The sequence below is a fragment of the Hyperoodon ampullatus genome (genome assembly GCF_949752795.1).
Source record: "Hyperoodon ampullatus genome assembly, chromosome: 13".
Lineage (NCBI taxonomy): Eukaryota > Metazoa > Chordata > Mammalia > Artiodactyla > Ziphiidae > Hyperoodon > Hyperoodon ampullatus.
The window spans coordinates 39,160,488-39,186,291 of record NC_136926.1 but is presented as its reverse complement, the minus strand read 5'-3'; the positions used below and the strand labels follow the sequence as shown (position 1 = coordinate 39,186,291).

The window sequence follows — 25,804 nt, the reverse complement described above, 5'->3', positions numbered from 1 at the left end:
TACTTCTCTTTTAACATGTACTTTTAAGGGCATTTGTTCTTCAAACCTCCATTGTGGAGAAAATTTTCCTTTCACATTTTTTTCCTTAGAAAGATTTTAATTTAGGTGAATTAAAGAGTGGCCTTCAAAGTTTTTATTCTTCAACTCATCTTTTATTTTTTTTATTTTTTATTTTTATTTTTTTTTGTGCGGTACGCGGGCCTCTCACTGCCATGACCTCTCCTGTTGCGGAGCACAGGCTCCGGACGCGCAAGCTCAGCGGCCGTGGCCCACGGGCCCAGCCACTCCGCGGCATGCGGGATCCCCCCGGACCGGGGCACGAACCCGCGTCCCCTGCATCGGCAGGCGGACCCTCAACCACTGCGCCACCAGGGAAGCCCTCAACTCATCTTTTAAAAGAAAATTTATAAAAGCAGTATGTATACCTGGAAATGGAAATTTCCAGAATTGTAAGGTATAAAATGAAAGAAAAAGAGCCTCCTTTTTCCCTACCCTATTTCCAGTCTCATTCTCCACTGGTTAAGCACTTTTGTCTTTTTCAGTGTTTCCAACATTGTATGTATAGCTTATATGTATATATATATATCTATATCTCAAGCTGTATATAAATGTGTTTTAGTAAAATCTTCTTTTCCCCGTTTTTACTAGCTATATTTTGATAGTTTTGTTGATTGCCTTTAATTTTAATATTTATAAATGATATTTGACTCCTTGGTGACTGCATTCTCCCCCTCCTTACCTTCCACATTCTGTCAGCTATAACTAAGTTTTGTAATTGTTCAGTAAGTATTATTTAATTCACTGTAACTTAGTGAAGTAGTTTTCATTCCTCTTTTATGGGTTACAAAACTAAGACAGAGAGGTTAAGTTCTTGGTTTTATGAATAGAGGCTTTAGTCCTTCAAGCACACTCCAGCGTTTCAAAAATATTTATTGGTTACTTAATTTTCAGTGCTATGACTTGGGCTATAGTGTGTGTCAAACGAAGTCTTAGTCGTTTTGGAGCTTATGGTCTATATTTATAGTAAGTCTCATTGTAGGCCTCAGCAGTCTAGTCATCCCAAAACTCCAGATCCCTGTAGCTTAATCCCTGGATCAAAGAAAATTGGTCGTAAGGTACAGGATACAGGATTTATCAAAACAGTTTTACTGGAGGAGTCGAAGCTTTTAGGCGTTCTAGCTTCTGTTCAGTTCAAATATTGCAGAGAATGAGAAAAGTACACTGGAGGAGATCCTGCTATCATAGCATACCTACAAAATGAAAAGTCTATAAAACATCTGTAGAACTGAGTCAGATTTTTCTAAAATAAAACAAATTTTTGTGTATATTCTTTGATTTCTGACTCACTTAATGAATTAAAAAACCCCACTGTGTCATGGGACTTTCGTTTTTCTGAATACCTCTTTAAAACTGAAAAATTAACTTAAACAGGTTGGCTAGCTTTTAGTGGTTAAGTCATTTAAAATGGGAAACCATGAATCTTGAAATAGTCTAGTAGTAATAAATATAGATAACAGATTTGAAGGTTAACTTCAGACAGCATTGTGCTTAATTTTGCTTTAATAGACTGATTATATCATTCATGCCTGGTTGACTGAACACAGATCAACATATAAGATATCTTCATGTTTTTTAATTCCCAGAGGAATTTTTTGGGGGTAAATAAATTGATACAAATTAATTTATTTTACATTTAGGAGGGAAAAGAAATGACATCAGTTAAGGTCTTTCTGTGTACCAGGGACTCCTCTAAGCATTTTACCCATATTAAACTCCTCTTAGTTCTTTTAGCAGATCACTAAGTAGTTACAATTAATTTATAAATGAGGAAACAGCAGAAAGAAGGATACGTATTTTGCGTGAAATCACACAGCTAGTGAGTGAAGTAGTTGGCTCTAGGGTCCATGAGTAATAGACTAGGTTCTTATTATTTTATCTGAATTTCAACAAAATATATTGTGTGTACAATAAATTTAGCTCAGAAATAATTGACCCCATCTTCAGTGCTTGTTCTGACTCACAGCTCCCAAAACCTTTGGAATTTCCTAAGTGATGGGAGAAAGTGTCTTTTGTTACCTTAAGGAGATGACCTTTGGAACTCACCCAAGGACTGGGGCTGTTTGCCAGTGGAGCTGACTACAGAGGGTTGGAAGTTTCAGTTCTCACACCCTGATCCTGGGGAGGGGAGAGGGGCTGGAGATTGAGTTCTGTTACCAGTGGCCAATGATTTGATCAATCCTGCCTCTGTAGTGAAGCCTCCAAAAAACCCAGAAGGACAGGGTTCAGAGAGCTTTTGGGTTGGTGAACACATGGAGATTCGGGGAAGGTGGTGTGCCTGGAGAGGGCATGGAAACACATCTTTATCATTATTGTTGTTAATACAAGATTATTTTTGCAAAGTATCCAAACATGAATTAAAACCAGCTGCTTGGGGGTAGTTATATATTAATACTTTTATTATAACATTTTATTAAAGTAGAAAAAACAGGAAATACAGATAAACTAAAAGGAAAAAAATTAAATCACTCAGATGACCTCTGTTTATATTTTGGTGTATGTCCTTGCTGGCTTTTAAAATATTCATAAGTACATATTTACGTTTAAAATTCATTTCAACAAAATATTTTTATATATTTCAAGAGTCTATAATTTGTTTCTCTTATGCAGTTTTTCTGCAGTTTTTTACGCTTTCTGCCTTGGGTACTGTCAAAAAGAGCATGTGACCAAATTTTGAATGAGCTAATTTTAATTTACTTTTGTTTCTGAAGACTTAAAATTTTTAAAACAGATGGTATTTAGAATATTCTATTTCAACATATAAAAAGTGTTAGACTTGCTGTCGAACTAAAAAATGTCTGTTTTTCAAATTCCTTTAGTAATTTTAAGTAAAATTTTAATTGAAATACAACATGTAAAGAAAGGTACCCACATAATGAGTGCTCAGCTTAATGGTGTAGTTGTGCAAAGTGAACACCCACATGACAAGAAACACCACTAGCATCTCAGAAGCCGCTCTGTGCCCCCACTGCAGTCAGTGCTTTTCCCAGCCTCAGGTCTAACCACTCTGCTGACTGGATTGATTTGACATTCATTTTTCACTTCTGCATAAATGGTATTTGAGCAGGCCTTGGGCCTTGGGCACAGTTTTGACAATGGGTGATTTGAACTTTCCAAAATAGTCTACCCCATCTCGCCCCCCATCCCCACCACCAAACAGTGAGTCCCCAGGTACTCATCACTTAGCTTTAACAAGTCACAGTTCATGGGGAATCTTCTTGCATCCAACCCTCCTAATTATTTTAAAGTGAAACCCAGGTGTCACTTATCATTTTAGTGGATATTTTTAAATATGTATTTTTAAAAGATGAAAAGATTACTGTTTTTTTTTAACCGTAAACAGGATTTAAAGAGTATAACCACACCTTTAAAATTTAATTCCTTAATATCAGATATTCCCTCAGGGTTCAGAATCTCCCCAAATATCTCGTAATTTTCTATACTGTTTGAATTAAGATCCATATGTTGTATTGGTTGGTATGTCTCTTAAATCTCTTTTCATCTAAAGGTTCTCCCTCTAGGTCTTTTTTTTTTTTCCTTGCCATATTTGTTGATAATTTTTTTTTTTTTTTTTTTTGGTGGTACGCGGGCCTCTCACTGTTGTGGCCTCTCTTGCTGCGGAGCACAGGCTCCGGACGCGCAGGCCCAGCGGCCATGGCTCATGGGCCCAGCCGCTCTGCGGCATGTGGGATCTTCCCGGACCGGGGCACGAACCCGTGTCCCCTGCATCAGCAGGCGGACTCTCAACCACTGCGCCACCAGGGAAGCCCTTGATAATTTTTTTGAAAAGCTGGTTATTGGTTTTATTTTTCAGGATATTCTTTCATGGGTGTTTCCATTCAACCTTTTATGAAAGTGATTAGTATGAACGTATTTAACTTGAACGCACAGATCTAAATGTTTGGTTGATGAATTTCAACAATTGTATACATCAATATATTCACCACCCAATGTATTTTGTTTTCAATTGTAATCTTTTTCAAATGGAAAAAGAGAAAAACCCCTTCCATTCTTTAGACTCTGAAGTCTAGAGTAACTACAATGGGGTTGGGGCAAAAAAAAAAATCATTGATTGCTATCAGCAGTGTAAAGCGTTCTGCTTTTCAGTAGCCGGATGGGTGAATTAAAAATATTTGGGGTTTGGAAAATACCACTTGCTAGCAGAGGGATATGTGTAACATGTTAGAGCTAAAGGTGAAAGGTGTAAATGCACTGCACTGAAATTTATATCTTTGCAAAAAAGCTGTGGCTATTTGGTTCTTCCTCTAAATTGCATTTACCCTTCCCAAAACCTCCACCTCTGCCTCAGTTTCAAGTAGCAGACACATTTCATCTCATCTAAGTATTCTAAAGATAGGAGGATCATGTGGTTATTGACTCCAGGAAAGAGTTAACTGCAGTTGAAGCATATAAATGTCTTTAGTGTCTTATTTGACAGATATTAGCCAACTTGGTTCTTTCATCTTTGCCTTGTCCAAGATTTGAATTTATTGTCGTATTTAACTTTGGAGACTTTATTAATTGTGTTTTCTTAAAGTAGTACATGGATTTTAGTTTGATACCATTAGGAAGGTAGAGTGGAAGTTACTAAGAGTTACTGAGTGGCTACTCTCTGTGAGGTATCATCTCTTAAATGCAGTGCTCTAAACTCCTAAGTAATGTATGTGATGACAGCTATTTTGTCCATAGCCTAGGTCAGGAAACAGAATGAGAGTTCCATTGATTTGCCCAAGACCATATAGCTAGTAACTACCAAGAAATGGGATTTAAACCCTGAACTTTTATTCCAGAACTCTTAAAAAGTTTTCACTTAAATATGCTGTCTTCATGAACATTAGAAACCTAAGCAGTAATAACTCTGCCCTTTGCAATTCCTGCTGCTTATACATGTACGTGAAAAAACAATCATATTTAAAACATTTTTTAAAATTGTATCAAATCCAATTGTGATAACATTTCCTGCGTGAACATGCAAGTCTCAACTTGTATCAAGAGGAAGTTTTGTACTAAAAAGTCAGTAAAGCAAAATAATTTATCTAGTGCCTACGGTGCAATATAATGACGTTAGACCAGTATTGTTATTTTTAAAGACAGTAGGAGAATAGCTTATCAAATTATCTTTAGGTAATTCAGTTCAGGACGTATGACGTTGTTGTAAGTTGGGGTTACTTAAATTCTAGCTTTTCATTGAATTTGTCGTTTAGTTTTTAAAATGAGAAGTCTCCATTTTCATTTTATGTGAAATAGATTTATTTTAAAAACTTTTCCCGAAAATAACATATTAATGTAAATTTGTTTTTAAAGAGGGTGATATCTTTTATTCCTTTTAAAAGCATTTTACCTGTATTCAAATCTGGATATGATTCAGATTTCGTTTCTAGTTTGAAAAAATGACTTCTGTGACTATTGTTTCTGCTCCTTTTTTCTTCTCAAATCTTGGGAACGCATTACCATCATAATTATAGTCTGAATTTTACTTTACCTTTGGGTGCTCTATTTTTTAAACAAATTCTGATTTTAAATACTTTAATCCAAATTGTGATTTATACCAAGTTTATTTCTAGACTTGTTGTCCCCAGCTAAGATCCTGCCCTCTCCCAAAAAGACCATTCTGGATTATTTAAGAAAATCAACCTCCTCTCAGACTTGCCATAGTATTTTAAAAAATATAGTTGCCTTTTTCTTGGTTTCATTGAGCTTTAATATTCTCAAACAAATCTCAGAAAGAAGATGCTGGTTTTCTTTAATAGAAGTACATATTGCTTCTTGAAAGGCATTTTTATTTAAAGTTGGTTGGGTAAGACAAATGGAACAACCAGTTAAGCTCATTCCTTCTGTACTTATTTTTAACTTCAAAGCTCCTAGTTTTAACCTCTGGTTCAGTCCCATCTTACTAGATTTAAGTGGCTTTTGTTTTGTTTTTTTTTTCATGCAGGTTCTGCTCATTAATCACCACGAGTGTGGATCTGAAGAAGAGTTTATTACCTCTCTTTTTTTGAGTATGTTTAACTTCAGATACACACAACGTAGCCTCTCCTTCCCTATTAGATTCTTAGAAGGTAGTTATATTTTTATAGTATCCTTCTTGTGACTTTGATAGTTGTGATCAATAAGAATAAAAACTATTCCTTACATATTGGGCTACTGCATGCAAATCAGTTCATTTAAAACCTCCTGGAGGTCTTTGGCATGCCAGACATAAAACCATGAGTGTTTGTTTGTGGAGGTAACGATGTTCCAAAGAAATTTAAGACTTTAATTCTCTTATCAAGAAACTGGGTGAGTTATCCTTTAGGTTCTGGGAATCACTGACCTTAAGGGGCTTGCTTTTGGTGTGTGGTTTTCAAAATTAATTTAAAATGGGAAATGATAAATTAGAAATGCTATTGTGGTATTAGATCTCTGAATGAATAGTAGAGAGAAATTAGCTTGTATTATACCTGTTATACAAATTACCTGATTTATCATGTCTGATTAAATATTAACGAACATATACTTTTCCATGTCTGTAATTTTTAGACACATTGATATATTTTTCTTATTGTACATGAATATGATGTACGAAATGTGATAAATAAAATTAATTCTTTTTTTTATATATATGTCTAGGGTTGGAAAAAAGAAAGAATTCTAGCTGAATATCCTGATGGCAGGATAATAATGGTTCTTCCTGAAGACCCAAAGTATGCCCTGAAAAAGGTAAATTTCCAGTGAAATTTCACACAGAATGAATAGTATAATTTTGCAGCTAATTTTAAGAGTATAATGTATTGCTGGCAGAACACATTTAAAAACCAATTCTGAAAACAAGATATAAGCATTTAGTCACGACCCAACTGAAAAATTATGCTTTAACTTTGTAGTGTATCTAGCATAAGTGAAATGAATTTTTAGTGGATTGATTGATTACTGTCTCATATTACCAGTAATTTGAGTGATGGTATGAAGACATAGTAATGAATAATGCCACATAAATGATTCCAAGAATCAAAATTAAAATAAAAATCTGAATCATAATTTATAAAATTAAAATTAATAAATGTCATTTTATTCTGAGTAAATTTCTAAATAAAAGCTTATTGCAGAAGGGGATCTAGTAGTAGGTCATAGTTATCCTTAAGTTAAACATGAAGTAATTGTAATGTTAAGGTACAAAATAAGATATATTCTGATTTATAAATGTAATGGAGAAAACTTAAAATCCTCTTATCTAGTGTGAGCCAAGTTATAGTCCAATTTAGGGTTCAGAGAAATGAACCAGAGAGATAAGTCTGGAACCATTTTATTATATAGAGTACCCTAAATATCAGGAGACCATAGGACAAACTTATTTTTAATGAATATATTCATTACATTTTCAAATAATACACTCAAAATGTTTTTCCTCCAGATGCTTTTTCAGAAGTACACCTCATAATGTAAAACAATGGGCCTGATTGTTTATCTGAAAAACTTAATTAAACTAGAGTGTTTTCAACATATCTAGAAACACAAGGAAAGTAGTTTATTTACTTTTCTCAGGTTAATAGTTGGACCTCTTTAAATTTAGGAATACTTCACCTGAAAGGAAGGTTGAAGAAAAACACTTTGAACCTGTTATTTGAAAATATAGCTAACATTCCACTTACAGATCCTTGAACAATGGTTGGGGGAGGCAGTGTTAATCTACATATAATTCAGCGTGCTAGGTTCCTCTGTATCTTCGGATTCAACCAACCACGGACCATGTGGTACTGAAGTATTTACTATTGAAAAATATCCATGTAAAAGTGGACCCATCCTTTTCAAACCTGTGGTGTTCAAGGATCATTTGTATAAGTTTATCCTGTGGTTCCTGACTTTTCAGGTACCCTGAATATATAACTGAACAATTCCTGATACTCAAATAAGCCCGCATGTTACCACTGCTGAACAGTATAGACAGTAGTAGTTAGAATGGCACATAAACCTGTCTTGTATTTGAAACATTGATCCTTGCACAGAAACAAATACTTGTTGAATTAATGTTGGATTAGTAACTGACTAAATGAAAATTAAATTATGGAATTTTTGGAATTCCAACTGTTATCATTTGGAAATGCACAGCGGGTACTTCGCTTTACTGCATGTGGCATCCAGACATTTCTTACCAAGACTCCACAGGAAATTCTAATTTCCTCATTTTCATTTCTCAGGACAGACTCTTAGTAACCTACAATTCAGTATGTTAATGGTTAGTAACCCATAATAGGTTAAAAATTAAAATCTAAGGAATTGTGAGTCATTTGCCTTTAGGAACTGAGTCAGGTATTGTGGGATATTGTTCTAGGATTAGGAGGACTTGAGTTTTCATCACTGAATAAGGGATGTATATTACATGGTATTCTGCATGTAAGAGGTGTGAGTACTTAACCCTCTTAGGTGTTATTTGCATTTTAAACTTAGTGTCACAAATGAATGTTTATTGGACTGAATATTTGCAGATTATTTTTTAACTGGGGAAGGAACTAATGTTTGGGTGCCTACAAAAATCTTGACTTTGAGAAACTATAAAAGTTTGAGCTTATCATACTTGACCTTGACCACAATTCTAGGAGGTAACAGAAAGAAGCAGTTTGATGCCATATTAACATTATAGGTTCAAATCCCAGAAATCCCAGCTCTTTGGTTCTAGGTGTCCCATATCTGACATGGGAAAGTTACTTTTGAATTTTATTTCTTCCATATGCAAAAGAAACTATAAGCCTCTAAGAGGTGTTGGATTTAAATGAGATAATATTGATAAAGTGCTTTGCATAATGTCTGGCCTATAAATGGTTGATAAGGAGTAAACATTTATGTCTGTCCTCTGTGTTCACCTGCATTTTACTGATGAGAGTACTCATTAAGCCTTGCGAAGAAGAAAAGTGTGGCTTGCCTGGCGAAGATTCCAGTGAAGTTCTCTCCAGCACTCAAACCCATGATCCTTCTAATGGGAAGTCTCTGTTCTTATTACCTATTGTAGGAGCTCTCACTGCTGTTGTTCCCAGACTGCTGGGCTTGACATTACTCTCCATTCTTTCCTCCTTTTGCAAATTGGTCCACAGGGCTTGAAAAACATTTATTGGTCAGGGCAGTCATTCAGAAGCACTCTTCAGAGGATATCCTGCTTGGAATAATATACTCAATTTATTGAACTGAAATAGTATATTTTTACATATATAAAATGCTTTGTTGTTAAAAAAATATTGTTCTTTATTTGGCAGGTTGACGAGATTAGAGAGATGGTTGATAATGATTTAGGTTTCCAGCAGGCTCCACTAATGTGCTATTCCAGAACAAAAACACTTCTCTTTATTTCTAATGACAAAAAAGTAGTTGGTTGCCTAATTGCAGAACATATCCAATGGGTAAGTGATTTTTAAAGAATGTTCGTATGTAGTATGGTGTTTAAAGAGTTACAGGAATAACATAATCCTGGTAAATTTTTCAGCATTTTATGTAAGGAAGAGTATGAATGCAAGAATTCCTGTGTGTAATTCTTTACTACAGTGGAGTTGTATCTTGCATGGGAATTAGTTTCTCAAGTCAGTATAAAGTATAAGAGAAAAATTCTATAAATCAAAAGTACTATTAAATTTTGTTCGGGAAGTTTCCTTTTGGCTGCTAACGTAATGTCTGTCTCAGTCCCTTCAGCACTGGAATAAATCAGGGGTTGGCAAATTACAGCCTGAAGGCAAAATCCAACCTGTTTTTTATAAAGTTTTATTGTAGCACAGCCATGCCCATTTGCTTACATATTGTCTGTGGCTGCTTTCACACTACAAAGACTGAGTTGAATAGTTGCAACAGAGACCAGGTATGCTGCAAAGCCTAAAATACTTATTGCCTGGCCCTTTATGAAAAGTTGCGCACTCCTGCAGTGGATCAGCACTTCTTTGGTTGAGCTCTAGATGAGGACTTGGCTTGTATTTAAGAGCCAAATTGTGCAAAAAAACAAACAATGGTATCTTTTAGTTGCCTGCAAGTGTATGCTTCATCATAAAATTTTCTAATAAAGTACAAAGTCGAAACAAATCTGCATGAGTTAATTTCCATATGTTAAGCTACATTTAAAAAATTCAACCTGAAATTGTGTAGTTTATGAATCTTGCTGTTTGTAATTACAAATTTGATTTAAATAAATAGCTGACAAAGTAGTTTGGATATACAAATTTGATATAAAATGACTAACTCATAGAAGCTTGCCATACTGTAATTGAGTTAATTTTTGCATAGTACAAATCGTGTGGGTTTATTTTTTCTTTGCAGTGGATTTATTCTTTGCTTTATCATTTATCCACTTGATAGGTCCCTGAGTCTTGATTGTCCCACTTTTAAGAGATATCAACAATGTCATGCTTGATTTTCCTGAATGCCAAAGTGCTTTCAGTGTGTATTGAATAACTGTTGTGTGTTTAAGAATTGTCCTTAGCAACTCACCCCCCTTAATTTCACTCCAACTAGCATGATTTACTACTCCCGAGGAGGGTTAATAGTAAGATACCGACTTGAGGGAAGTATCAGTTTTTAGACAAAATTGATGATTGAAACAAATGAAGATGAGGGAAATTAAATATTTGAAGTCAGATTTGTACAGAGTGACAAAGATTTGCAAATTTTATGATAGAGCATTCTTACATCTGTTTGGCAAATGACTAAGCATTAAAAGAAATTGCAGACATTTGTCTTGTTTTTGACTGTTTCTTACAGTGTTTTTTATGTGGTTGTTGTACACAATGAATGTTCTTTAGTAAACCCTTGTAGTTTTCTGGGTTGTTTTTTTTTTTTTTTTTTTGGCCTCGCTGCGTGGCTTGCGGGAGCTCAGGTCCCTGACCAGGGATTGAATCGGCCACAGCAGTGAAAACACTGAGTCCTAACCACTAGATATCAGGGAACTCCCCACCCTTGTGTTTTTTAAATTTTTATTCTACCTAGTTCCAAAAATGACTTGTAGCAGTGTTTAGATTAGAACATAGTTGTGTAATATTTGCTTGTTTGTTCTTTGTTAACTCTCAGTTGTGTTGTCTGATTGTTTTAACTTGTGTACCACATCCCATCAGAAGGCTAGCCATGTCCCTTTTTGGCCACTAGACTGGCAGAAGAGATCTATGTTTTCTTAGAGTATTTATTTATTTTTTAGAGGTAGGAGTGTAGGGAAGGGACTTTTTTTTTTTTTTTTTTTTGCGGTATGCGGGCCTCTCACTGTCGCGGCCTCTCCCGTTGCGGAGCACAGGCTCCAGACGCGCAGGCTCAGCGGCCATGGCTCACGGGCCCAGCCTCTCCGCGGCATGTGGGATCTTCCCGGACTGGGGCACGAACCTGTATCCCCTGCATCGGCAGGTGGACTCCCAACCACTGAGCCACCAGGGAAGCCCGGGAAAGGACCTTTTTAACTCTTGATTCCTCTGCCATCCCTCATCCTAGTTCCTGCACAGCTGTGAACCCTAGAACTATGGCAGCACGCCCAGAAACAGTTGCGACTGCCGAGTTCTTAACATGTCCTTTTGCTGGTCCTAGGATATGGGAGGTAGAGAAAATTAGCATTCAGTTCCTATTACGTGCCAGCCGTGATGGCAGGCTGCTTTGTATATATTTCCTTATTTAATCTTAGCAATTCTCTGAAGGAGGTGGTGGAGAGTTCCAATTTATTGGTAAGGAACCCAGAGCATAATTAAGTAACTTTATCTCATGGCCACATAACTAGTGATTTAGAACAGAACGTAGATCCAGGTCTGTTTATTTCTTAAAATGAGGGTGAAAGCGTAAGTGGTTCCCATAGTTTGTTAAGAAGCCAGACAAAAGTAGTGACCTCCTCACTAAGGTAAGTACTAGGCAGTTGCTTAATAATATTCCCACTTTAAAATTCTTGCCCCTCCAACAACGTCTGTGTGTATAATGGAGTCACTTGCCGTGCAGCAGAGACTGGCACAACAGTGTAAATCAACTATACTCCAATAAAAATAAATAAATAAAGTTTTAAAATGTCCCCCTATTTTGCTACATATAGGGCTACAGAGTTATAGAAGAAAAACTTCCAGTTATCAGGTCAGAAGAAGAAAAAGTCAGATTTGAAAGGCAAAAAGCCTGGTGCTGCTCAACATTGCCAGAGCCTGCAATCTGTGGGATCAGCCGCATATGGGTGTTCAGCATGATGCGTCGGAAGAAAATTGCTTCTCGCATGATTGAATGCCTAAGGTAATTTAAATGTAATTCTTCAAGTCATTTTCAGTAGTTTAGGATTTAAGCAGAGTTTTATATAAAGAATGGCATTTAGTTAATCTTAAATGTGTAACTTTTATTTATATTAATTTAAAATCTGCATTAAGATTGTCAGTATGTTGAATCTGTGAGTGCTTTTTATGTGAAGTTAACCTGAGGGGGAAGAAAGCACTATGGGTTAAGTATTATTAAACCATTTTAACTTTTTAAATTTGCATCTATGATATCAGGCCAAAATAACCCACTTATTTCAAATTGTGTTCAATATTAGAGAATTTTAAAGATAACCAAAGAAGTATGGGAAATTTCTTGGGAGTTTAGCTTTTGGGAAAATTTGTCTTAATTTAAGAATAGTATTTGTAAATAATCTAAATCTCTAATAGTTTTTCTTCTGGCTTTTATTGCTTGATTTTTAATCAGAGGTATAGAGGAGAAGATTCAGAAAATTACATGTTTTTTGCTCTTTAAAGCATCTTTGCTAAAGGATTAATGAAAGAGGTTTAAATTAATCATGCAAATGAGGTTTTTTAGGTTGTTCTACCTATCTACTACTACTTATAGGTATAGCTTTCAAAATAATCCATTATTGTTATCAGTGAGATCCTAAGACTCTGAAGTCTCTTAGAGCCTTACTGTGTTTCAGGTCTCTCTCCCTTATTTTTGTTTTATCAATGAGTAGTGATCCAGAAGGGCTTAGATCTACTACCCTTCTCTTGACAAGAGGCAGGTCTATTTTTAGCTCTTTCAGAACTAAACCTGGAAAATGCAGCTGATTAAATAATTGTCCTAAATGAGGGTATTGTCCCTCCTTTAAATCTTGTAAAACTTAGGTCTTGTCAAAACCATAAGATGGTTCTAGTTTATAAAAACATAAAACATTGTAGTCATTGTGTTTGTTCTGTGTCATACTGAGACTGCCACTCTAAGCTTCCTGTTAAAACCATAGAGGTTTCTAACTTTTTTCATTTATTGTTCCTTTATGTACCCATCTCACCTTGTTACAATTAAAATATGAAAATTCTACTAATAGTCTATATCCTGGCAAAATTTAAAACATTTAAAAATAACAGCTTTATTGAGATATAATTACATAGCACAAAATTTATCTTGTTTTTAATTAACCATTTTTTCTTCCAGTTTTATTGAATTATGATTGACATACAACACTGTATAAGTTTAAGGTATACAACAAATGATTGGGCCTACATACATCATGACATGATTATCGTGATAAGTGCAGTGAACATCCATCATCTCATATAGATAAAAAATTAAAGAAATAGAAAAATTTTTTTCCTTGTGATGAGAACTCTTAGGATTTACTCTCTTAACAGCTTTGATATATAACACACAGCAGTGCTAATTATGTTTATCATGTTATACATTACCTCCCTAGTACTTATTTATCTTGTAACGGGGAAGTTTATACCTTTTGACTGCCTTCACCGAATACCGCCCTCCCCAAATCCCCACCTCTTGTAACCATAAATCTGATCTCTTTTTGAGTTTGTTTGTTTATTTGAAGTATAATTGACCTACAACACTATGTTAGTTCCTGTTATACAACAGTGTTTCCGTATTTCTATACATTTCAAAATGGTCACCACAATAAGTCTAGATACAGATATGTCACCATACAAAGATATTACATAGTTATTGACTGTATTCTCCATACTGTGCGTTTCATACCATTGACTCATCCATCTTACAACTGGAAGTTTGTGCCTCTTAATCTCCTGCACCTATTTCTCCCTCCCCCCACGTCCACCCTCCCCTTCCCTCTGGCAACCACTTGTTTGTTCTGTGTATCTATAATTGTGTTTCTGTTTTATGTTTGTTCATTTGTTTTGCATCTTAGATTCCACATATAAGTGAAATCATACAGCATTTTTCTTTCTTTAACTTATTTCACCCTCTAGGTCCATCCGCGTTGTTATAAATGGCAAGATTTCGTTCTTTTTTGTGGCTGAGTAATATTCCGTTGTGTGTGTGTTTGTGTCTGTGTGTATGTCTCTGGTTGTGTGAATACACACAACATCTTCTTTATCCATTTATCTATTGATGGGCATTTAGGTTGCGTTCATATCTTGTCTATTGTAAATAATGCTACAATGAACACAGAGGTGCATATATTTTTTCTAATGTGTATTTTTTTTCCTTTGGGTAAGTACTCAGGAGTGGAGTTTATATGGTCATATATGGGTCATATATGGTAGTTCTATTTTTAATTTTTTTGAGGACTCTCCATACTGTTTTCCATAGTGGCTGCACCAGTTTACATTTCTACCAGCTGTGCATGAGTGTTCCCTTTTCTCCACATCCTCACCAACACTTGATATTTGTTGTCTTTTTGAAATAGCCATTTTGACAGGTGTGAGGTGATAATACCTCATTGTTGTTTTGATTTGCATTTCCCTGATGATTAGTGATGTTGGACATCTTTCCATGTGCCTGTTGGCCCTCTTTTTGTCTTCCTTGGGAAAATGCCTTTGCAGATTCTCTGCCCATGTTTTAATCAGGTTTTTTTTTTTTTTTTGATGTTGAGTTGTATGAGTTCTCTGTATATTTTGGGTATTAACTCCTTACTGGATATATCATTTGCAAATATCCTCTCCCATTCAGTAGGTGGCCTTTTTGGTCATCTTTTTAAAGTGACATTCCACTGGGTTTTAGTATATTTAGAAGGCTGTGTAACCATCACCACTGTCTAATTCTAAGATATTTCCTTCAGTCTCCCCAAAACCTGATACCCAATTTCCCCATTTCCTTCTCCCCCAGCTTCTGGCAACCAATAATCTACTTTTGTCTCAACAGATTTGCCTATTCTGAACTGTATTTTTTTTAATGTATGTTTATTTATTTAGCTGCATCGGGTCTTTGTTGTGGCATGTGGGATCTTCATTGCAGCATGTGGGATTTTTCGTTGTGGTGCATGTTGTGGCATGTGGGCTCTTCGTTGTGGCATGGGCTTCTCTCTAGTTGTGGCATGTGGGTTTTCTCTTCTCTAGTTGTGGCGCAGGCTCCAGAGTGCGTGGCGTGCAGGCTCTCTCGTTGAGGAGCGCGAGCTCAGTAGTTGTGGCGTGCGGGCTTTGTTGCCCCGCAGCATGTGGGATCTTAGTTCCCTGACCACGGATCGAACCCACATCCCCTGCATTGGCAGGCGGATCCTTAACCATTGTGCCACCAGGGAAAGCTGTGTATTTTTTTTTAAAGGATTTTTTTTTATTATGTGTAACACAGTTATTTAAGTCAATAAATTTTTAAGGAATTTCACATGTTCTGATTCTTTCCACTGCCAATCACCTTAGTTCCTCCAAACTCATAATCTTCAAGATAAAATAGCCCTTTCAAAAAGAAGTTATCATGTGAGTCAGCCCACAATTCTTTTAGTTAGGCTTCTTTGATCTCCAATGAAATATGGCCACACTTCAAAATTCCCCACCTGTAATCTTTGGGATCCAATTTCCTCTCAAGCAATTTACTTTAGGACCATGTTTAGGGTCAGGAGATGAATCTGCCTGGTTCTGAATTTGACACCCTCTAAAAATGTATTAGGTTCAAATCATATTCACTCCTAAGCCATCACACCCTAGAACCGTACAGATCATTGGGATATGCCAATACCTTTTTAAATTATCCAGACACTCTGTTCAAGATAAAAGCCTAAAAAAGAAGCTATCTTTGTTTCATGTCAACGTTAAAATTAGAGTACTAAATCAATACAGCTGATAATTTAAAAGCTTAAGATATGAGGAAAATTATCAGCTCTATAGTCCTGGAAGCAATCTTTATGTTTATCAATACACCCCCATCACTTGACTCTCTTAGTATCATGTTCCTTCTTATCTGTATCAAAACTCATACTGAACAATGAGTTCTGGGTTACAAAAGAGGATTTATTTTTGCACCTCTCTAGAAGTAGGCTGTGTATTTTTATTTCTCTTGGTAAATAGAGAAATACTTGCATATGCATATTTCTTTTGGTACATACGTAGGAGAATTGGGCCATATGGTAACCATATAACATTTTGAGGATCTGCTGAACTATTTTGCAAAGTGGCTGCACTGTTTTACAACTCCACGAGCAATGTTACAAGGGTTCTAATTTCTCCTCATTCTCACCAACACTTGTTATTATCTGTCTTTTTAGCCATCCTAGTGGGTATGAAGTGGTATTTCATTGTGGTTTTTGATTTACATTTCCCTAATAGGTAATGATGTTTATTGGCCATTTATATATATCTTCAGAGAAATGCCTATTCAGTCAATCCTATGTCCATTTTTAAATCGGTTCATTTGTCTTTCTCTTGTTGAGTTGTAATAGTTCTTTATATATTCTGGAGATGAGTCCCTTATCAGATATATGATATGCAAATATTTTCTACCATTTTATGATTGTCCTTTCATCTTCTTAGTATTCTTTGAAGCACAGAAGTTTTGAATTTTGAACTCCAAATTATATATCTTTTTTTCTTGTCACATATCTAAGAAACAATATCCTCATCCAAGGCCACAAAGATTTGGGCCTGTATTTTCTTTCAAGAGTTTATAATTTTAGTTCTTATATTTAGGTCTTTAATCCATTTTAAGTAAATTTTTGTGTATGATGTGAGGTAGGATCCAACTTCATTCTTTTCATTGTGGATATCCAATTGTTCCAGCACCATTTATTAAAGAGACTTTTCTTTCCCATTGAATGGTCTTGCCACCTTTGTCAAAAATGATTGATCATAAATGTGAGGGTTTTTGTCTGGACTCAGTTCTGTTGCATTGGTCTCTTATGACAGCAGCCCACTGTCTGGAATACTGTAGATTTGTTGTAAGTTTTGAAATAAGGAAATGTGAGTTCTATAAATTTGTTCTTTTTTAAGATTCTTTTCACTATTCAGTGTCTCTTGCATTTTCATATGAATTCTAGGACCAGCTTGTTAATTTTCACAGAGAAGCCCAGTATAGATCAATTTGGAGAGTAATGCCGTTTTAGCAATATTAAGTCTTCTGATTCATAAACATGGGATGTCTTTCTGTTTACTTAAGTAGCCCTTAATTTCTTTCCACAATGCTCTATAGTTATCATTTTTTAGGTCTTGCATGTCTCTAAATTTAATCCTAAGTATTTACTCTTTCAGTGTTATTGCAAATGGACTTGTTTTCTAAATTTCATTTTGAATTGTTCATTGCAAGTGTATAGAAATACAGTTAATTTTTTAATATCGATCTTATATCCTACAAACTTGCTGAACTCATTCTTTATTAGATCTAATAGTTATTTTGTGAATTCCGGAGGATTTTTGTATATAAAACATCATATCATCTGTAAAAAGAGATAATTTTACTTCTTCCTTTCCAACGTGGTTGCTTCTTATTTCTTTTGCTTGTCTAATTGTCCTGTTTTAATAGAAGAGGTGTGAGCAGACGTAGCCTTATTACCCTGTTCCTGATCTCTGAGGAACAGTTTTCAGTCTTTTTTTTACCATTAACTTTGATGCCTTTTGATGCTCTTTATCAGGTTGAGGAAGTTCCTCCTATTTAGAGTTGTTGGAGTATTTTTATCCTGAAAAGGTGTTGGGTAAATGTTTTTAAAACTATGATTGTTTTTATAAGACAGTTATTTTTAAGTTTCTAGAATATACAGCATTACCTAAAAAGTCTTTATTCAAATTTTGACAGGTTTTTCCAATTTTAATGATTAAAAATAATATACTTTTTTTTTTTACCCTTCTACTCCCCCCGCTTTTAATAGGAGTAACTTTATATATGGCTCATACTTGAGTAAAGAAGAAATTGCTTTCTCAGATCCTACTCCTGATGGAAAACTGTTTGCAACACAGTACTGTGGCACTGGTCAGTTTCTGGTATATAATTTTATTAATGGACAAAATAACACCTAAAATAAATTCATGCCTGCAGTCCAGAAGACATCTACTGAAGAGAATGGATTGGTTGCTGACTTTAACCAGGAACTAGGGCCATTTTTATTACAGTGAACTCAGGACTGGCAACAACTGTAAGGTTGTTCCATTTTCATAAAATTGGAAAAAATGCAGTAATTGCTTATTGTTGTTTTGTTTTTTAAAGAAGATATTTTATTATCTTTTACAGAAATTTATGATTGATGTATTTTATCTATAGTTATTTAGACATGTTTACATGCAGCAGATAATTGTTCATAGTGGACTGAAACTAATGCAAGGACTATGGTCTCAGTGATAAGTATATTTTGAAGTTCTTAATTATGGAAATATACCAGTGTAGCTTGGTACTGTATTTTTTATATTGATCTGCTGATACCAGTTATAGTTTTAATGGTTGTATTTTCACAGAATGGAAACCGATGTTTTTGCATTATTCCTCAAGGAGGGTGTGATGTTACCTGTTAAGGAACTCAAAGCTAATTCTTAAAGGGTCTGGCATATAATTTAAAAGAATCCTCACAAAAAAGCAAAGCCGAACTTTTTCTTCCATTTCTCTCTTTCCGCTTCTTGACAGCAGCAAAAAGTGGAAGGTGGAAAAGAATTGAGGCTTTCCTTCTTGGAGAGCTGTAAGTGACTAGAATTAGAATGGTACCCTCTAGTTTATTTATTCTTTCATTCTGGTTTCACTTTTTAAAATAAATGGCAACTGGCACACTTCAGCTATTAACAATCCCAAAGAGATTTATAAAAAACCTGTGGAATAGTTGCAAGCTAAATATGGAGGACTTGGTATCTGCTTCGTTACTCCTCAGAAATACTACACTGGGTATATGCCCTCATTATTGGACTTCATTTTGATACTTGTCTATCCTTCATAGTGCCCTCTACTTTTAAAGGGTTTATATGTTGAAAAACTGCTGTGGCCTTTTATGACCTGTATATAATGTAGAATAAAATAATAAAATACTTGATAGCTTTTTCTAAGTGATAAATGATGTATTATTATTGTGCTTTTTCAGGAAGTTTGTTAGTTTTGATACCTTGAAATAAGATTAAAACACTGGCTTCTTAAAAGGTAGTTTTCGGGCTTCCCTGGTGGCGCAGTGGTTGGGAGTCCGCCTGCCGATGCAGGGGACACGGGTTCGTGCCCCGGTTTGGGAGGATCCCACATGCCGCGGAGCGGCTGGGCCCGTGAGCCATGGCCGCTGAGCCTGCGCGTCCGGAGCCTGTGCTCCGCAACGGGAGAGGCCACAGCAGTGAGAGGTCCGCGTACAGCAAAAAAAAAAAAAGGTAGTTTTCACCAGTTTGCCATAGGGTAAGTATGTCAGTAACATCTCCAAAGACAAGGTCCTAACATGACAATTTTCTGCTCTTTCAAAGAAATAAAGAGCCATGGCCGAAGAATGAAGCACCACTGTGATTTAACATAGATTAATTTTATGAGCTGAAATTAAAACCAGCTAAAAATTAGGGCTTTTAAACTATGATTAACAGACAGGTATATATTTTATCACCCTTAGATGTGTGTTTTTAAAATTAATAGAGTGGTGTAAGGCTCTGTAGTCTTTATAGGGTGGAGTGGTAAGGCAGTGTAAATATTTCCCTCTGATTCATCATGATGGTCCAACTCTCAACACTGCTTTTCTCTTTGGGCTTGAGACTCTTCTAGTTATCCCTGGTCTCAACGTTTGCCTGACAGGGACTGTAATTTTTTAAAAACAGGATGAAAATTTCAGGTGTAGTGTAGACGTCCTAGTAACTGTTAATCTCATAATACAGGCACAATTTCCATAGAAGCAATAGTATGCTTCTTTGGGGAGCCAAACTTGGTGGTTTCAAGGGGACTTGGGAGTAGAGAGGCTATATTTATTGGTTGGTTTAAAGGTTACCATTACTAGGAAAATGGTTTCTTTTCATGTTTGTATTAAAGACACAGCCCCTCAAATAAGTTTTACAATCTAGCTATTTCTCTTAAGAACAGAATTACTAATAATATTTAACATTTGAATGTTTGCCATGTGTCATACCTTGTGTTTAGTGATGCATTATTTTATTTAATTATCATGACAACCCCATGAGGTAGAGTTTACAAGTGAGGAATCTAGAACTTAGACAATAATTAAGAGCTTACAGTAGCAGTCTTTGTGAAAGATGCTGAAAACTGAACTAAACCTATGATGTGTGGGTGAAGATGAGGAGACAGATGAACTCTGAGGAGATAAAACTGAAGAACTGATAGAGTTGATAACTGACCAGAGAAGGATCATGACAGGAGAATCTAGGGTAATTTTCATTTGGGTAATTGACTGAGAAGGGCATACTGGAGAACTAGGTTGGCAAGATTAGATGGGGAAGGATGAGCTCAGTTTTGCTTACAATTTTAAGGTGGTTGCAGAATCTCCAAGTGGAAATATCTATTTGGTATATAACTGAACATGTAGATCTAGAGTTTGGGAAGAGTTTGAACTAAGCAAATTTATTTAGTTATTTGAAGGTTTAGAAGAGATCACCACCCTGAGGTTTATGAAATGAGAGGGTAGGAGAGAGTATTGAGGAACACCTGAGAATGCATGTGCAAGGGAAGAAGCATAAGAGAGTGGTAGAAACCAAGACTCAAAGAACGGTCGACACTGTCACACCACAGTTGAAGGCTGAAGAGTGATGATAGAAGAACGGTCTCTATGGAGTGGTGGAGGCACTGGTGGACACAGTGAGTAAACACTAATGGCCACAGACATTGAAACAGGTTGATTCTGTAATTGCTGATTATATAAAGGTGCCTGTAAATTTTTTCTCAGCTACCCTTGAATAGTTGTTGGTCCATTATAAAAATGTCTAGTGTATGGACATTATAGGAACCACCAGTATAGACAGGAACCATGAGCTCTTAGGGGTTATGCCCTTGTCTGCATGGACATACAATGGTTTTATTTCATTTTGTAAGCATTATAAAAATCAGTATTTTACCAGTTCGTAACACGCAAGAGTGCATTTGGTATATCTACTAAAAGCATGTATCGTAAGAACAGTAAGTACAGTAGACATGCAATGATATTTTAAACTTTTTTTTAAATTAATTAATTAATTTATTTATTTTTGGCTGTGTTGGGTCTTTGTTTCTGTGCGAGGGCTTTCTCTAGTTGTGGCAAGCGGGGGCCACTCTTCATCGCGGTGTGTGGGCCTCTCACTATCGCGGCCTCTCGTTGCGGAGCACAGGCTCCAGACACGCAGGCTCAGTAGTTGTGGCTCACGGGCCCAGTTGCTCTGCAGCATGTGGGATCCTCCCAGACCAGGGCTCGAACCCGTGTCGCCTGTATTAGCAGGCAGATTCTCAACCACTGCGCCACCAGGGAAGCCCCACATGCAGTGATATTTTAATTGTTGCTTACTTTGCATGGCTGCCCAGCTAGGGTGTCTGGGTAGGAACACGGCCACATTCCTGCCTAGCTGTAGTTCATCAGCAGTTAAGATGGCTGAATTGATTTCTGGGATAGCAACTGCAGGCATACATATACCTTCTACCTGTTCTCATGGCTCTTGGGCCTTCTGGCAGATAAAGGGAAGATTCGGTCTTATAACAACAAAGAAGTAGTTAGAAAACTTTTTTTTCTTTCTTATTATTCCACCTGCTGTCATAATCACTGAAGCACAGTTGACCTTTGAACAACATGGGGGTTACCCCACACAGTTGAAAATCAGGTATAACTTTACAGTTGGCTCTTCATATCAGCGGTTTGCACCTGTAGACTCAGCCAACCATGGATTGTGTAGTATTGTAGTACATATTTTTTTGGAAAAAATTTGTGTATAAGTAGACCTATGCAGTTCAAGCCTGTGTTGTTGAAGGGTCAACTGTAGATGCTTTCCTTAGCTTACTACTTGACAGTTAAGACATAAGGAATTTATAGTTTGAATGGCTGTTTCCTTGGCCTCAGAGGTTCTTCCTGAAGTCATCTTTAGTGACGATTTTTTGGTTTCCTTTTTGGGTGTTTGTTTTTTTCAGGGAAGCCAGTATTTCATTGTTTTATCAGTATTCTCTTAGACTCAGAGGAAGCTTATGGGCCAGTTGCCATGACTGAAGACAAGCCTGAGGAATGTTTGTTCCCTCATGTTCAGCTGTACGTAGTTGAATACAAAGGTACAGCAGTCAGAGTTTCACAGCTGTTAGTCTTTCTAAGGCAGCTGCTTTGGAGCCTTGATCCTGAATCTGTCATCATACTTAAAATAGTTATTGCCCCTCCTGAGGTAACAGCCAGGGACCTCTGGCCCTGAAGAATGCTTTTATGGTTCTACATCAGTCTATTATTTTAGCACTCTTGATAATAATAGAACTGAAAGGCATTTCTTTTCCCCTGGAATAACAAGTTAACTCTCAAAAGTTGGTGAAATTAGAGTTTAGAAATAAATTGGAGAGTAACACCTTAGGGTTATACTGCACAGTTCTACCAACCCAAAGTCTGCTTCTCAGGACACGAGAGTATAGTTGCCATCTGTAAAATAAAAGATTGGGGATGTACCATGAATATTTCTAACATCTCTTTCATAATCATTTCTAGATCTGTTATTCATAATTGTGGCACTCTGCACATGGGCATGGTATGTAGATACCTTATACGTGTGTATCTTCTTTGGATAAGCTACACATTTTCAGTGAACAAATATTTACTTTCTTGGACTGTTACGCCAGAAGAGTATCTTAGAGTCATCCAACCTGTGACATGTGGACTTCTAGCCTTTCTTGGACATTGCTGTAGTCAGCTCATTCCATTTTTGAACATTCCAGAACATGTAAAGAAAACACACTTTCTCTTTGGGGGGGTGGGAGAGAATTTTAATACATTCACCAAATTAAAGGACAAGAACATACTGTAGACACAACTTAAGACAATTTAGAATCATAAACAAAATGTGAGGTAGACTGACTAGTGAAATTCACCAAATTTTGGTTAAGAAAATTTTACAGTAATAAAGTAACACAGGTGCCTCCTTTTCTAAAAATCACAAAAAGCATTTGCATAAATTACAGCCAAAAAAATTGAATACAACAATTCTCATTGTAATTTTAGTTTACATTCAGTATTAACCTGTGTGAACTGTCAATATGTGGCAAGGTTCAACAGGTCTATAGGTCAGTTATTATGCAGGCTTAGTGAACACATTCACACCACAATATTCTTAAGGGATGGCAAGGCTCGAAGTGGAACACACCAAGGTACGTATTAACCAATCATGGTGTCCTGTGCTTGTGCAATTTTATCCTTGCAGGAGAACGACCTAACATTCTCTAAAGAATTATACTGATAAGGTGATTTTAAAAGATCCAAACCTTAGCAAGATAGGCATTAAAAAGAATAGGCAGGTCAATTTGAATTCTCCATCATTGGGGTGATGGGCTTTTGGCTTTATTCTGGCATTTCTCTTCCCCAGAGTTAAATAGTATTTAAGAGATCATAATCATTTGATTTTTCAGAGTGCAGCCCTAACTAATATGGGGTCCCCTCAAGTAACTACTTTAAAAATTTTTCCTTAGACTATGAAGCCATAAAGCCTGAAGAAACCCTGAGAGGCCATCTGCCCCAGGTACAACTGTTTTAGAATTATTTCAAGTATTTTATTTGCCCTATATAGTAAATATTTTTGGAATATTGCACAAATAGTGGGTTTCTTGATATCGTCTGCATGAGGCCCTTTCAACAAAACAGGAACTGAGATACATTCATATCTAAATCAGCCTGCCTCAGAACGTACCTCTTTGCCAAAAATTCTGCTGTACTAAAATTGAGTATTTTTAAAGCATCTATAAGGCAGGTCCTCTTTCAAGGTCAGTTAAAAATGGAGTTTAAAGGAATTGTTCATTTCAAGAGACATTTAAAGCATCATAAGTAGCTATATTAAAACCAAGAGATCTGAAACCATTTTCAGATTAGTACATGCCATCTTTTCACTAGCTGTAAACTTCTTGTTATCACAAACTAATAAAGCTGGTCAGTTAACAGTATTTGTTCTAAGTAAATGCAGGCTTCAGGCCATAAATATATGGATTCAAGTTAAAAATGGCCATTTAAAGTGGGAATAAAGTGGTACATATGGGCTAATGAGAAAAATGTCAAGAGATTGTTTAATGATGAGAAGTGGAGTAATTTAAGAGTAAACTTCCAATAGACCTAGTTCTAGAACATTTTCTAAAAATCTGTTTTTGATTAAAATACGTGGTAAAAAATCTGTAGAAACTTATGCCTCCTACTGTTGATACTGAACAGAGACCCCCCTGTTGATTTTAGTGAGTCAAAGAGACTTACTGGCATCATCTTTAACACACGCGCACCCCACTGGTAGGATTAAGTAAAATAGCCTCTCTTTCTATGGCTCTGTTCCCCATTTCGGCAATTTCTGTGGTGTTGTCAGTATAAGGCAGCTAATATTCATTCAGTGTATCTTTTTTTTTTGCATTACGTGGGCTTCTCACTGCTGTGGCCTCTCCCGTTGCGGAGCACAGGCTCTGGACGCGCAGGCCCAGCAGCCATGGCTCACGGGCCTAGCCGCTCCGCGGCATGTGGGATCTTCCCAGACCGGGGCACGAACCCGTGTCCCCTGCATCGGCAGGCGGACTCTCAACCACTGCGCCACCAGGGAAGCCCCAGTGTATCTTTTAAAGGAAACTTTGCTTTAGTCTTTGAGAGGAAAGAAACTAGTTCCACTTCACACAGAAGCTAAGCCTGCCTGACATTTAGCTTTGCTGGTGCCAACTGCTAAATTCCAACCAAACAAACAGGGTGGGTGTGGGGTGACTGCTGAAAGCTTCTGAATTGGCTCAACTACTGAATCAGGCTCTCCTTGTGCAAGATTAATCACTGTTCATATTCTCACAGGCGTGCTTAAGAGACTGAAAACAAAGAATGGATAAAGCAAAAGAACTTAAGCCAGGAGAAGCTACATGAATACACACAATGCCTGCTCTGCATTTACTAATTTGTTTGTTCAGTTTAAATAGTAAACTTTTAACTCCTGTGGAAATTTTGCCAAAAGTTTCAATACATACAAGATTATACATCTTAAACTAACACTGCACAGAGAAAGACAAAGCTACTTCTTTTTTTTTTTAAATACAAATATCTTCTACATTCTATCATTTCAGACCCCTGAGTAATACTGTACCAAAGTACAGATCTGAAGAGAAACTGAGGGTTCAGGCCTCAAACGTTAATCTTCAATTAATTCCACACCAACGGTGTGCGTCTCACGTAACACATTCAGGCTAGCTAATGCTGAGAGTCAGTTTCCCCCCCGACACAGCATAGTAAAAAAAAAAGCAATGCAGACTCCCTGTGGCCTCTCCAAAGCATAATCCTCAGCCTCCCGTGGGCAGACCACATCTTAAGTAATTGCATAACTACCTAGGGTGGAGTTAACCTGAATTTAAGTCCTGAAATTGGAACTGAAGGAGAGTGATGCCCCCCAAGGATCTAGGTCAGATTTGGGGGGTTCTTTGGAGAAGAGACAAATATGTTGCACTTGGCTCCACAGTGATTGTACTTTAAAGGAAAACAAAATCCCTAATAATCGTTACTGCCCCACCTAGGCATCCCTTTGCTGGTTTTGGTCTCTTCCAAAGC

General features: G+C 36.5%; 1 protein-coding gene across 1 annotated transcript in view; it reads left to right on the top strand.

Annotated features, from left to right (window-relative positions):
• The window catches only part of ESCO1 (establishment of sister chromatid cohesion N-acetyltransferase 1), a gene marked incomplete at its 5' end in the record, with an annotated part of 41,598 nt that extends 23,379 nt beyond the window's left edge, over positions 1 to 18,219 (top strand). Inside the window, 4 exons of the mRNA XM_079718022.1 lie at positions 6,667 to 6,756; positions 9,282 to 9,425; positions 12,065 to 12,252; positions 18,020 to 18,219. Coding sequence (XP_079574148.1) covers positions 6,667 to 6,756; positions 9,282 to 9,425; positions 12,065 to 12,252; positions 18,020 to 18,167 — 570 coding nt within the window. The 3' untranslated portion in view covers positions 18,168 to 18,219. The remainder of the gene's footprint in view (positions 1 to 6,666; positions 6,757 to 9,281; positions 9,426 to 12,064; positions 12,253 to 18,019) is intronic.
• Positions 18,220 to 25,804: the final 7,585 nt, after the last annotated feature.